Raw genomic sequence first — 15,997 nt, forward strand, 5'->3', positions numbered from 1 at the left:
ACTTCACAAACCAATTTACAGTTTTCCTTTGTTTGATTAATTATGATGAGTTGTGGTGATATCAAATTATGATCTGAGAAGTGTTATATTCAAAGTGATAGTTTAATGAAGTGTCAGATTTTTGGTTTGATGCTGGATTTTTACAAATATGTTGTGTGTTGAATGAAAGCAAAAGATTATTAAAGTAGAGGAGTAAAGATGTGCAGTGAGGGATTTTTATTTGTTGTCTCCCTCTGTACAAATGTGTTTGCAAGATTGCAACTGCTAAGCTATATTTTTAACAAACATGTTTTAACAAACAAGTTGGGTCATCATAGATCAGCAGTTGAGATCTTACAATTACGTTTGTGAACTTACAAACAGAGGGTATGTGTGTACAGAGGAAGCCAACTGATAGAAGAAATGTGTCTTAGCGCATTTGTTGTATGTTATGTGTCAAAATTATATTGATGATGGATGTCTTGTGATTTGTGAAAATGTTTTGGTTGAATGTTTTATGTGTGTGCATGTGTAAGAATTGAAACAAAAGGAATTTCCAAGTGGACAAATAGAGATTGAAATTGAATAATTGAAATTTAAAAAATTGTAATTGAAATTGAAGAATGTTTTGGTTGAATGTTTTATGTGTTCATGTGTAAGAATTGAAACAAATGGAATGTCCAAGTGGACAAATAGAGATTGAAATTGAAAAATTGAAATTGAAGAATGTTTTGGTTGAATGTTTTATGTGTTCATGTGTAAGAATTGAAACAAAAGGAATGTCCAAGTGGACAAATAGAGATTGAAATTGAATAATTGGAATTGAAAAACTGAAATTGAAAAATGTATTGGTTGAATGTTTTATGTGTTCATGTGTAAGAATTGAAACAAAAGGAATGTCTAAGTGGACAAGTAGATTGAAATTGAATAATTGAAATTGGAAAAAAAAATTGAAAATGAAGAATTGAAGTTGTGTCTCACTCTCTGCTTACGTCTGTTCAATGGTCCTGTTCCTAGGTGCTGTGGCCCAGGTCTTGGACAGTTTGGAAGAGATCCAGTGCCTGACAGACTGTGATGAAAAGGACCTGGACTTCTTGCACACTATCTTCGAAGACACACAGCTTCATTCACTCTTAGATGTAAGTCATTCTTTTTGTTTGTTTTTGTCCCTTTCTGTTTCTCGCTATCTCTGTCTCTTTCTTTGTCATGTCTCACCTTTGTGTGTCTGTCTATCCTTTTATATTTTTTCTCCCTCGTTCTCTCTATCTTTCTCTTTCTTTCTCTTTCTTTCCCTTTCTTTCTCTCTGTTATGCTATGCTGACCTTTCATTGACGCTTGCAAAGAAAACTTACAGTATCTGTTTTGTGGTGTCCAGCAAATATTGATGTGATTTGATGATGTTGTGAGTCAATAAAGAAATGACAACGTTTTAAGCAATGCTTAGCTCATTTCTCTTGACTTGTGTGGTATGCTGCAAAATATGTACATTGTACTTTGCTGTACAATGAACTAAGTGTGTGTTCCTCTTTTGATAGATATTTTTGAAGATGGTTTTGTGGTGTGGATATAAATCTGAGATTGCATGTTTGGTTATTGAAATGAGATATATATGTGTTCTAGTGTTGACGGTCAAAGTTTGGTGTATCATTATACATTGTACAAGGTTTATATTTAGTCCAGATGAGGAAATGATCAGACTGTTTTGTGTTCTATTGATAATGAGAGCCATTATGCACAAGCATATGGTTTACATTTATGTAACCTTATTCTTGTGTCAAAAAAAATATATATGTATGTTTAGGATAACATTTCCTGCTAGAGTATCAACTTCCAATCAGGAAGTAGAATTCTCGCTGCCACCATGATGCTTGCCATTGCAGCACGAGTTGCTACCATAGCGACTTGCTTATGAAATGGAGGCCAGGTACATGTATCACAGGACCAACCGCAGGTCACCAGACACGACATCAAAGTTAGATCAGGTAGTCACTGAAGTAGATCTGCAGCTGTATGTTCATCACTCAGCTCCAAAGCATCTCCAAATGCACAATCATTATCACAAACCTTGTTATCTAACAATGATATTTTCAAGATGTAATTACATATAATTGTGATCATGAATACTTATGAATTTTGCCAGCTCCACCTGATATGATGCCCAAGGCACAATGTCTTTCACAGAAGATTAAAGGGAAGCAGCATTAACAGCATAAGACTGGATATTCCGTCAATATCTATTTGTTGCTGTAGTTGTATTTGTTGGCATTTTAAATCAGAAGAGTCAGATGACTTTGAGTGCAGTTGTACGATCATCTGCACACTTGATTTCTTAAAGAAGAGCAAGATTTCATGAAAAAAAAAAATCGTTGTTCATTGCGATAAAAATGCATCACCATATGGATCGGTCATAGGACAGGGCAAGAAGCTCTTCATGGATGTGTCTATTTGATCCATCAATTGGAATAGAGTAAAAAAAACAAAAAAAAAAACAATAGATATCTCTTCCGAGTAATACCCCCCCCCCTCCCGCTACATTTTTAAAGCAACTCAAAACAGTAAGTACTCTTCATTCATACATACACTGCCAATCTTTAGTGACTTGACTATTTGATCTGTATGATTGATAGTCTAACCACATCATATCCTGAGACAAATGAATAGAATACAAAGTAGGTCACCATTACCATCAGAATTCATGTCATTGTGTAAAGTCACCAACAGCCTTTAAATATTTCATCTGATTGACAAAGTGCCATTCATCGACATAATACATACAGATTAGTCAGTGTTTTGAGTCAAAACATAGATATAAAAATCATGGGCATACATACTCGGATGGGATTCAATCGCATGACCTCCTGATTGTGAGGTGTCACATACATTTGAATACTGAGATTTCGCCCAATAGCCAGCAATGGCTCTGATCCCTTACAGCACTGGGTATTGCATATCTATTCAAATTTTCTGATTCTTGCAGTGAGGTGCTTTTAGTGCAACTGATTGACAAACTGCCTTGTCCAAAAGAAAGCCTTTGAATAGTTCGTTCACCTTACGGTTTGTATGAATTTCCATGTATAAAAGTTTGATGGGACTAAGGAAGTGTAAGGCTAATTTCCACAAACAGTGTTGAAGCCTTTATCATGAGAATCAATACCCATTGTTACACAAAGCATTGATGCTCTTGTTAGCCCAACTCTCAACCGGCGGGTTTCTGCATTGCCATAAACAATGCAGCAGGCTCAGACTATTCTATTCTCCCTATTCAAGGCCTTGCTGTGACTTGTGATGGGTAAACCACTGTGCACTACAGATCATCATAGAGTATGACATTTCTTATCAGGTGCCTGGAAAGCTGTTTCATATTACAGGATGTCTCCTTTGTATTGATACATGTGTAAAACTCATGATGGCTGCCGCTAAGGACTCTAAAGATGTGAGTTATAGCATTTTTTTTTCCTTCTATTTGATCTTTGATTTTGTTATATATGGATGTGACAATGTCTTGCTTTGCATTGTATCTTAATATAATCCAAAATGAATGCCGGTATGTGTACATGTATGATCAGTGAGTGCCAATTGTTTTGTGAACAAACAGTACTCAAAGATTTGCTTGTACATGTATCTTTGGATTGTGGGCCATACATTTGTTCCTAATTGTATTCAAATGTAATGCCTGCATGATACTTGCAGGTGCCACTGCGCTTAATTTTGTGATATGAGTGCGTGTACAGTGTATGAGCTGTGTGTGCACTGTGTGAGTGCTATGTGTGCTGTGTGTGTATGTGTGTCAATATTGTGTTACTTATCTTATTTGGGAGAGGTGTTTATTGCGCACAGAAAATTCAGAGAATGTAGAATTGAGTGATCAAGTGGAGTTATTTCTTCGTAAGACACTTTGAGAGTTTGCTATCTTCTGGTCTCAGCTGTGTAGTGCTACCCTCTATGAACCATGTCTTCCTCAGCTTGGTGTAAAATTGCTGACAGTTCAGGTTTGGCTTTAGGGAAGCCTAATACAGAATGCAGTGTATTTCCTAGTCACCATTCGTATCTGGTTTATGGCAGACTCTAGCTTAGCTGTACGTTTGTTCCATTCATTGTCAGTTTGAACTTTGTTCAGACCAGAACTGTGAGATAGATGTCATTCATTTAATAGCAAAATGTGATACATTTGTAGGCCTACACTTATTATGAACAAATGGCAAATATGTGTCACGTTAGATCTGTTTCAATCTTTCTCTTTAGTGTCTTTGTATAGGTTTCCTCCACAGACATATTATGCATGTCATTAGTTTTTCTGTGTCTGTCCCCTTGGCCTGCTCTCTGTGGTAGGTGATGTTAGAATTTGTAAAAGCATGGAAGAGGAAAATAGTACAGTATCATATGTGTATTGTACCTGCAGACAGAGTGGCCATAGTTGATGCTGTCAGAGGGATAGGTATCATGCCTCCCTCATGTGTTCAAACCTAGACAGTCTCTCTGTCACACACACACATACACATTTGTGCATAGTGTATGGGGCGTGCATTTGCATCATGAGGTGTAAACTCTTCATCGTAGAGATTTGTCTCAAATGTTAGCACTATTCCGATGAAAATATTATGACAAGATATAAATGCAGAAATCCTGAAATAAAATTCTGCAAGGGTGTAGGAATATCTTGAGGCTACTTGGACCTACTCCAACTTGGCTGACTCCTTTAAACCTGAGACGCAGTCATAGGTTTATTGCCAAGATGTTGCACGAGTGATCCGGGCTGTCAAGCATCTCAGAGCACTGTGCTGCAGGGCTCCCTCATTAGACGATACCGCAACAGACGTGCGTCACTCATCACTATGTTACAGTTGTTTTATTGCCTTCTAGCTGCCCTCAATTCTGATGTATGATACTGTCCTCCTGTCTTCCATCCCCCCCCCCCCCAATCTCTCTCCCCTCTCCTTTTCTCCCCCCCCCCTTAGTATCTCTTCTGCGATCTCCCTGCCTTAGCCTTTATACCAGACTTTACTCTGATAATTTTCCCATGATACTTTTAATTCCTCTCATGTTACAGTCACACTGCTGAGTGAAAGCATTTCTTTAGCATCTTTGAGCTCTTCTTGTTGGTACAATTTGTATGTGTGTTAGCAGAAGAAACTACATTCATCTCAATATCTGATTTTTTTTTAATGAAACATAACACTGTAATTAAGATTGAACTTAGGCAAAAAGATACACATCTACTGTGTGGACACACTATACAATGTGTAGGTTAATTTTCTTTCATGTTCTCAAAAGATCACAAGTACAATATCTTATAAGTGTAGAGGAAACGAAAAAAGGTAAACAATGAAGCCAAAAGCTGAATTAATTTTGAGATATGCTACATTAATGAAACCTTTGTCATATTTGCAGGAAAGACACAAGACAAATAAATGTGGAGAGATTACTGGATATTATACCTGTAGTGCAGCAGAGCAGTAGATGAGGGGGGGGGGGGGGGGGGGGCACACGAGGGGAGGGATGGTTTGTATGTTTGCATTGTTGCTGTGGAAAGCTGGTACCAAACCATGAGATGTGTTACACTTCACTACCTCTGTCATTGTTACAGGTATACACTTCATGAATAGCGTAAATTGAAATGGATGTGTCTATCATGGTTTGAAGCCAATGTATGTTTTTAAATGGCAAACAATTCAATTTTTGTGATGCCTTTGTGCTTTCAGGCGGTGTGAAAAATATAATTTATGAATGATAGTGAGCGTATGGTATTTTTCAAAATCGAAAGTGCCCAGAAAGGGTTTTGAAAGGGAAAATAAATTCTGATTACTTTTTTTTTTTAAATTTGAGCCATATGACAGTGGTGAATAATGTCCCATCCTTTTAAAACTAATGAATAAATAGATAAATATGTATTATACTGTATTGCCAGGGGTATCCATGCATGGTACATTATGTTGTAGCTCACGTGCATGTGATGGTTACTGCTCCACACGTAATGTATTTCTCATTCAGGCAACTCATTAAGTCTGTCAGCTGGCAGACAGGTCTTATGACAATTTTATTTCTGGCTGATCAAAAAAAAAGGGGGTGGTTTCAAAGCAGGCTTCCATATTCTGCTAACAGTAACACATCATGGCAGACTTGCTAGGTACATTGTATGTGGTGGAGGAGGGAATTGTTTTGGGGGTGTACACGTATGTGATGGGAGTTGGCAGTGAGTCATAAGGGGGTGGGGGGGGGGTAAAGATACAGATATGGTCTATAGATAGATGCTGCAGATGGTAATACCAGTACCTAGGTGCTAAAAAATCTGATTCAAAGAGCAGAAGGAAGAGGAGGCAGGGAGCTGTGGCCATTAAAGGGGACATCTGTTGAAGTCATCTACCAACCCAAATTCACTCAGCATCTTCACCACCACCACACTATTCCTGCATACACAGTGTAGTTTGTATCTCTAGCAGGGTGTTCAGACATTTACAAATTATACTAAAATGGTATAGTTACACCAAAACGGGATAGGTATAAGATGAATTTCTACATCTGAACGCTAACAAAACAACGTATAATGAAACAACGGTCAGAGCATTATTTCAAACTAGAACTCGATAACGAATAAGCGTTCCATCATGTCCATGTGCGTCTGAACCGACCATAGGACGGTATAAATGGGTGGGGCTTAATGTAAGGTGACCCGTATTCCTCTCACTAGCGGCGACGTCATGACCATAACAACATGCGCAGTGGGAAACTGAGCATCTCTACGTTTTCCCTAACTGTCGAGATTATGCATCTGAATGGTCTGTCGGCTCTATACGATGGTTCTATCACTACCAACACTATTCGCGATGCTTTGACAGTGAAAACGCCGTCCTTACACTGTGATTTAGTCGTCCTATGGTTGTGCTTTCGTCGTGAAAAAGTCGTGGTTTTATTGTGATATCGCTGTGAAATCGATGAGGTAGATAATGAGGTAGCCCCTTTGTCATGTTAATAGATCTTTGTTCGCCCTCTTTAGAAAATGTAACAATCGGAACAAAAGCACAGTTCTGGCGAGGGTGTCTTGATCGGACTCTCGAAAGCTTTTGTAAGCCGTCCGCAAATTTCTATAGTCGCGTGGATTAGATTACTACCATGGCTTACCGTTAGATTACTACATTGTTTGAATTCCCTCAGTTCATCGCGCTTTGCCGCCCGGGCACACGATAATCGCTTCGACTGCGAAGTGCACACAGTGAGGACGGAAAAAAAAGATATAAACTTTAGCGAAAGTGCATGATCAGACTCTAGGTATATTCTGAAAACATGCATCTAATCGATCGCTTATTTTCCGTCGCAAATTACATGGTAAGATGTGCAACAAAATCATTTGTATTTTACGTAAAAACGTTTTATAAGACCTCCGTGAACGCAATGTCAACGTAAAGCGTGAACTCAGTAAAATCGGAGAAACAGTAAACACCCTGCCTCACTCAAAACATCTGTATACTCTCCCTTAATCTGCATCGATTTCCACTCCAAAGTTCACTTCGATGGAGTTTGTAATCCGTTCCTGTCGCCGTAACGAAAATGTCTAGAACATCAATGGTACTGAAAATGACTTTCCGAATATTCCGATGTATCAAAGGCAGGGCTCGACACTAACGGTGGCCCGGTGGTCCAAAATTTCAGAAATGAAGATTTTGATGGCCCGATCGGGCCACCAAAAAAGGTCGGATGTTTGCCTTTACTTTTGGAAATGAACAGCGGTAACAATTGGCTCCGTAAGATGCTAAAATTAATGTCAGATGTTTGCTTTATTTTTGGCAATGAATAACGGTAATATTCGACTCCGTATGATACAATAATGAATGTCGGATCTTTGCTCATACATTGTACTTTTGGAAATGAATAACGGTAAGATTCAGCTCCGTACGGTGCTGAAATTAACGTCAGATACTAGTATTTGATTTTGCGTTCGGAAATGAATAAAGATAACATTCGGCTCCGGAAGATGCTGAAATAAAATAATGTCGAATATTTGCTTTGACTTTCGGAAATAAATAACAATAATTTTCAACTCCGTACGATGACAAAATAAATGCCGGATATTTGCTTTTACGTTCGAAAGTCAATAACAATAACATTCAGCTCCGGAAGATGCTGAAATAAATGTCAGATGTTTGCTTTCAATTTTGGCAATGAATAACGGTAATATTCGACTCCGTATGATACAAAAATGAATGTCGGATCTTTGCTCATACTTTTGAAAATGAATAACGGTAAGATTCAGCTCCGTACGGTGCTGAAATTAATGTCAGATACTAGTATTTTATTTTGCGTTCGGAAATGAATATGGATAACATTCGGCTCCGGAAGATGCTGAAATAAAATAATGTCGAATGGTTGCTTTGACTTTCGGTAAGGGATAATGATAACTTTCAACTCCGTACGATGATAAAATAAATGCCGGATATAATATTTGCCTTTACGTTCGAAAGTAAATAACAATAACATTCAGCTCCTGATGATGCTAAAGTAAATGTCGAATGATTACTTTCACGTTCGGAGATGAAAAACAATAATATTCAACTCCGTACGATGATTAAAATGTCGCATGCTTGCTTTTACTTTCGAAAGTAGATAGCAATAACATTCGGCTCCGGAAGATGTTAAAATAAAAATAATGTCATGATGATTGCTTTTACGTTGGAAAGTGAATAGCAGTAATATTCTGCTCCGTACGAAGCTAAGATAACTTTCGGATGTTTGCTTTTAAATTTCGAAATGAATAACAGTAACATTTAGATGCATTCGATGGTAAAATTAACGTTTCATGTTTAATTGCTTTGACGTACGGAATGAATAACAATATAGTATTCAACTCCGTACGATGATAAAATATATGCCGGATGTTTGCTTTTCCGTTCGAAATTAAATAGCAATAACATTCAGCTCCGGAAGATGCTACAAGAAATGTCGAATGATCCCTTTGACGTTTGGAAATGAATAACAATAATATTCAACTCCGTACGATGATTAAATAGATTACAGCTCGTTATTCCGAAGGTTCGTTGAAGGCTCTTCGGTACGAAGATTCGTTATTCCCAAGGTTCCCGGCGTTGTTCCGAATTTCATTTTCTGATTAACTATTCTTCGGAATAACGAACCTTCGGAATAACGCCACAATAAATGTCCAGATTAAAGAACCCGTCTTCATTTTTGGATTAACGAACCTCTAGGTATCATCCTAGTGAGACTTTGTGTGTTTTGGATTAACGAACCTTCGGAATAGCAAACCATCGGAATAACGAACAGCACCCATAAACTAAATGTCTGATGTTTGCTTTTATGTTCGAAAGTAAATTGCAATAACATTCATAATAATCTATAAGCCTATTTGCTAAATCTTAGAACTCAGAATGACAGTAAGATGATTGAATGTTCTATTCATTTATTTTCGACATGACGCACTTCAGTAATATTTGATATTTGTTTTTCTTTGTAGTAGGACCGATGTAGTTTTTCTTAAGTTTTTCTTGATTTTTTTTTCGGGCCACCAGAAAGTTAGTGTGGAGCCCTGATCAAGGTCATTGGCATGTTAGCCCGATCGGACGCCGTGTTTTTACCAAAGAGTATATAGAAGCGCACAATGTGATTTTTACTACGACTGGGCTGTGTATAGTTATGCCACTTGATAAATGTTGATGTACAGCGAGAGTTATCAACATTTAAATTATGTAGGAAGCGTGATCGTTCGTATTTTGTCATGAGGGTATTTAAAATGCAGATAAACATGTCATTTCTCCCATGCCGTGTGGCGGAATCCGAATGACTGTCACAAACCACATTCGAGTAAACCTGTATCAATGTACCCTACCACGCCACACTACATACATTGTAGCTAACACGAGTCCATGAGAGTAATGCGTTGCCATGCATCCACGTGCGTCTGCACTACCAGTGAGCGGTCAGTGCAGGTGCGCAGAGCACTTGTACAAAGTGATGCGTGCACCTGATACTCTGGCGTGAACCATGCAGGGCCGTATAAAGAGAGTGGCCATCTCGCTTTTTGGCTTATGTGTTTTGAAGCCTGTGATTGGTCAGAAGCTGGTCCCATGATCTACAGGCGCCATGTCGTTACTAAAGTGCGCTCATAATGCAGTGCCCACTGTTTACGACCACAAAACTCTGTGTTTACGACCCCTTTGGCTTGGTTATTTTGTTACGTCTGAGCGTACACGCTAACCCTGTTACGTGTAATTATTATGCGCGGTAACGACATGGCGTCCAAATTAGCAGTTGGCCAGACTCTCTTTATATACGGCACTGGCGTGAACCTTAAATTTACTCCTTCCACATGGATGAGAAGACCGGACAAGATCGACGCGACGGGTACAAGTGTCGATCACAAATCAATTAAAAGATGACTAGTATTCACACTGATTATGCCTGCATGGATAAGAATTTCAGCACAGCCTTTTTATTCACTTCCAATATGGGGTCTGTAGGCTTCCGAAGTATACTTTCTCTCATGAGTCGATGGAATACTAGTACAAACTTACATGTATTCGTTTCTCTTGTCAGGCACAAAGAGAAAGAGGGAGAGAGAGGGGGGTGGGAAACAAACAATCAGAATACTGTTAGCGTTCGTTTAATACGTGTACATTGTAGTTTAATACATTCTTAACTTGAAGCTATAATTTCTCGAATATTAATTCATTGCCTTTCCCACGGCCCTCAGAAACTAAAGTTCATGAACTTGCGGTGTGTCTTGTTTATCATGTTTGGCACGTAAGGAATGCGCGCTATGGAACGCCATTAAGGAAACAATACAAAATTCATTTCACTCCAGCCAATATTCATTTCACTTTTAACAAATACATTTCACTTTTCACAATAGTACATTTCACTTTTAAATTAAAATTCATTTCACTTTTCACAAAAATACATTTCACTTTTGAATTAAACTTCATCTCACTTTTCACAAAAATACATTTCACTTTTGAATTAAAATTCATTTCACTTTTCACAAAAATACATTTCACTTTTACATAAAAATTCATTTCACTTTTCACAAAAATACATTTCACTTTTACATGAAGATTCATTTCACTTTTCACAAAAATACATTTCACTTTTAAATACAAATTCATTTCACTCTTCACAAAAATACATTTCACTTTGGCGTACCATATCACTCAGACGAAACCATTTCACTGCGCTAAAACCATTTCACTCTGATAAAACCATTTCACTCTGATACAAAAAAATACGTTCCTCTTTTTTCCCGGCCAAAAGGTGGCGCCAGTCTGAGAGGAGTCACAGTGCCATGGCACTTAGCACTGAGCTGAGGTGAGTGGCCGGCCAGCTGGCCGGCTGGCTATGCAGTACCTAGATTTAGCGCGCTACGCTGGCGCGGAAGCGACGCGAGGCGAGCTAGCAGTCGACGGTCCTCGCCTCGGCCTCACTCACATGCACGCTCGTGCCGTTACATGCATACTACATCGAGAATTGAATCTACGCCTGATGACTTGCTGAATAATTAACGTGTGTTTTACAACGCTTTTCAACAGCGATGTTGTGGGGTAAGTTTGATGTCTGACTTCTTGTGATCGACATGCTATTTTTTCCGGTTCAAAATGAGTATTTTTTGCCGTTTAAATAGTATCTCGAAGTTGACATAGTATTTTTCCTCTTTCAAAACATTCCCGTGTTTATAGCTGGCTGCTGACCCATCTAAAAAGGGGATTGATGTGACTTTTTGTTCATCAGGTCGGCAATACTTCGTGCTTTACGCAGATACCAAGATCGACGGTGCCCTAGAAGCATAACTTGTTAAAAATTAGGCCTGAAGATTGCATTTTTAGAGGCCAAATAATATATTCTAGTCCTCCGGAAGGTCACGTGATCGCATCTAGTGCGGAAGGGGACTTTTTCGGACCGTAAATGCACCGTTGTTAACGATCTCTGCGGAGGTGCAGGGTCAGTCCCATATATTGAAATTAGCGTTGTTCATTCGCTCAATTGGAACTTCGTGATATCGTGTGTTGTGTACAGTGAGTCAGTGTAGGCAGGTGGCGGTAGGCCTACAATTGTATGTGGCGATGGCAATTTGTAAATTTGAATTTACAACTTATTCACAAAAATTGTAGTGTACAATGTGTATGCTGTCTATAATAAACAGGGTCTTAGTCTTCATCTCTTAGTAGTTAATTATTATATGATTTAGGCACCTACTCATCACTTAATACAAACAAGAACAGTATAATAGATTCAATATTATTATTATTATTAGTTTTTTTCTTTCGCATGGAGAAAGAAGGCACAAGAGTGATTCTAGTATTTGATGTAAACATAATTTTCATGACATGTTTAAGAGTTGACCCGGCTGCAATGTTAACACTAATAGAGTACCAGGCTATTTGAATTTTTCAAGTTGGTATACAGGTTGTCAGTAAACATAGAGATGTATTATTAGTCTTCCGCATCTACAATTTGTAACAATAAAGTTTACGAGGATGTCTGAATGAATGCAATTATTCTCAGAATAATATGAAGAGTTTGTTCGCAAAAACCGATAAGTCCATATTTGCCAAATGGAGATATTTGCGATTAAAGGTCAGGAAAAATAAAGAGAATACTAAGAAAAGTTTTGCTTCTTTTGACCATAACTTCAAAAATGCCCTTTTATATGTAGTGACCAATATCTCATTTAAAAGGTGTTATTTTGTACTTTATGACAGAGACCGTACTTGAAAATCTTCAAAAATGGACTTATCGGTTTTTGCGAACAGACTCTTCATATGTTTACCATAGTACAGTGCATGTCTGTAGTTTCTCTCTACTTGAATTGGGGTTTACTCCAACATAATGTTTTCGGACATGTTATTGTGAATAATGGTTTATAATATCATCTATGATTAATTTTCTCTATTTGTGTCACATTGTATATGTAGGTATCCCCAGTACCTGACATCACACCGATGGAACATGCATATTTAAGGTGATTCTCTTCTCTTTGGCCTCCAGGAAAATCTGCATGACATAAACGAGAAGATCTACACTGTCAGTTCTATAGTGTATTTTGTTTTCTTGGATGCACACGTACCATTCTATCTCTGACAGATTTTTATCAAGGAGAGCACTGCTGTTTTGCAAGCGCTGAGTGACTTCCTCACAAGAATAGAAACAACTGATTAGTACACCTGTCAACTTTTTCATTTCATTGAAAAACCTAGAGCAGTATGTGATCATGATAACCTACCTCAGAAAGGTGCTAAATATGTGATATGATATAATAGGAAGAATGAAGTTGATATACAATTGTAACATATTACAGTATGTTACTGTATATCAACTTCATTCATCTTTACGGTAAAATTTTTAGTAAAGAGGATGTACATGTATATTCTTTGAAAAGCACGGTTGTTGTAAATGTGAAGTTCGACCATTACAGATACATCAATGTGTGGAACTATGCAAGATAGTATGTTAAATTATGTGCATTTAAATTACTTTGGAGTTTGTACAGATGGCAGAATTATGAGCCCTGATTAAACTAAATATCATCCTTCATGATATTCTTGATAAATGTTATGGAAGCAAGTACATTGTACAGTATGAAGTAGTATCTGGACGTACATCTATTACTCGACAGGGGCATGTCTTGTTGCTGAAGGTATGAATTTAATTTGTACATCATCACTGAAGCACTATAAGAGGTTTAGTTAGTACATGTATGCATGTTTTATTGCTAATATTTTGGTTGTGACCCATTTCAGAAGAGGTTTCAAAGATGTAAGAATTCTGTTCGATCAGGAAGATACACAAGGTATGTCACCAAAAGGAATTGAACGGTCAAGAAGGGATAAGGAAGATGAAGATTTTGACACAACAGTTAGATAGATGATACATTACATTAGTACTTCCCCCAAATCAACCAAAATTTTGAACATGTTCTCATTGAACGGGCATGCTCTTACTAGATACCTATAAAGAAAAATTGTGGACCTTGTGAAAGGTAAGATGAGCAGATTTTTATAACACCTGGGGGGTTTCATGTTGGCCTGTAGTCTACCCCAGGGTTGTCGAGTGTTGTTACTGGTAAGGGGTTCGAATACACATTTGTATCATTCACTCAGTCATAACCATGAAGAGAGTGACACACAGATATTTTAAATGTGTATGATACTGCTTGTGTACATGTACTGATACATGTGTATTCAGTTGACAGAGATGTTGGGATGATTAGTTTGCCTTTTGACATTTCAGATAAGATTATATACAGTCAATGCTAAAGTTGGGAATGAAAGATTTCTTCACATAGATGTTTTGCAAGATGCTATAAGGCCAAATCTAATCTGTCTGCTTCGATTTCCAGTAATATTGATGTTTTAAAGTTACTTTAAATTTTTTATCTGTTTAGTTTCCAGTAAGTGTACTTCATACATTGGCGGATCCAGTTAGGACCGCAACTGGTGCTCGCCCCCCTTTATTTTTTGTTTAAACAAAAGAAATTAAAAGAAAAAAATGGGGGGAGGGGTGCATGCGCCCCCCTTTAATTTTGTAAACGCGTCCCCTCTTTACGGAATTCCTGGATCCGCCCCTGCTTCATATGTAGTATGTACACTTCTGAATTGTTGATGCAGCTGCCAGTTCATGTGTTTGAAACATTGGCAGTGTGACCAATAGATACATTGTACTTGCCTTCAAAGTATTTAAGGGCATATGTACACCTTCAAAACATTCTCTGCTGTTTGGACTGTCGATGAAGTTTATATATTTTGTACATGTTTCATTTTGTTTCCAGTAAGTACACTTCATATGTATACATGTACACCTTCAAATTGCTCTTGCAGCTGCCAGTTTACTGTCACCCTCTATTCATGTGTGTGAAACCTTGGTGATGTGAATACTATAGTAGATACACGTATGTGTACCTGCCTTCAGAGTACTCAAGGGCATTTGTACACCCTCAAACATTCATGCAGTTTGAACTATTAATGAAGTTATCTCTGTACATGTATCATTTGAGTGAAACCTCGCCAAAAGTGTAGATGGCATGTAATTTACAGAGTATTGCCTCAAAACATTTGTGGTATTCTTGCTTGATTTTATTCACTTACATAACATTCAAGCCATATTCACAACTGTTTCATGTTTGTGCAACATCGGTATCAGTATAGTTTGTTTATTGCCAGTGTCAAAATTTGCCGGCATTTTATTTGTACAGATCTGCTCAATACAATGTAGCTCTGCAATTGTTCAAACTACTTGGTACTTTCATTTGCTCTTGTATTATTACTGAGCTTCACCAGAAGATTTTTGTTGTTGAAATGTTCACTGTACATCACTGGTGTAGTCAAGACAGACTGATCCTACTCGCGTTCCTACATGTACTCACAAGACCGCTGACAGTTGTACCTTTCGCAGGTCTCTTACATGCCACTTGGCTGGAGACTGAGTCCAATACCACCACCAAAAAATAAATTAAAAATAATTAATAAATGGATGAATAAATAAATGAGAGTTATAAATAAAAAAAATAAAATGATCTAAAACTGCATTTGACTATACTGCTAAAAAGTAGATAAAACTGTAGACTGCTTATGCAGCTCTTACTTTAGGTATTATTTTTTTGTTGTTATGTGTGTGATACATTGTCATGAAGATTGGTGGATACCTTGAAACTTAACTGCAATGTAGTTCTTTCAACACTTACATGTAATAAATAAATATATATATATATATATATATATATATATGGAGATGTATATACATTTATAAAGAAAAAAAAACTTGTGGATTGTGCTCCTTTCTCTGTTGTTATTAATGAAAAAAAAAAGGTATTTTATTAATTGATGAGAATGGCACGTGCAATAATGTATGTAAATTTCTCTGCCTAGTTAGGTAGGCCTATAGTAATAGAGTGAAGTAATGTAGTGAAGTCCTTGGGATCAACAGCTTTCTTTTGTTATATCAAAATGTTGTTATAATCAAGCATGTAAAAAAAAAAAAGTGGATAATGTAAGCGGAATTTCGATATAATGTAACTGTGTTCACT

The 15,997-nt window shown here is 37.4% G+C and overlaps 1 protein-coding gene across 1 annotated transcript in view; it reads left to right on the forward strand.

Annotated features, from left to right (window-relative positions):
• The window catches only part of LOC139727582 (peripheral plasma membrane protein CASK-like), a 144,724-nt gene that overhangs the window by 90,616 nt on the left and 38,111 nt on the right, over nt 1-15,997 (forward strand). Inside the window, exon 11 of the mRNA XM_071638563.1 lies at nt 997-1,118. Within this exon, the coding sequence (XP_071494664.1) occupies nt 997-1,118 (122 nt within the window). The remainder of the gene's footprint in view (nt 1-996; nt 1,119-15,997) is intronic.

The sequence above is a fragment of the Diadema antillarum genome, unplaced genomic scaffold (genome assembly GCF_040938485.1).
Source record: "Diadema antillarum isolate AM-2024a unplaced genomic scaffold, OU_Dant_1.0 seq00000136_RagTag, whole genome shotgun sequence".
NCBI classification, from domain to species: Eukaryota; Metazoa; Echinodermata; class Echinoidea; order Diadematoida; family Diadematidae; genus Diadema; species Diadema antillarum.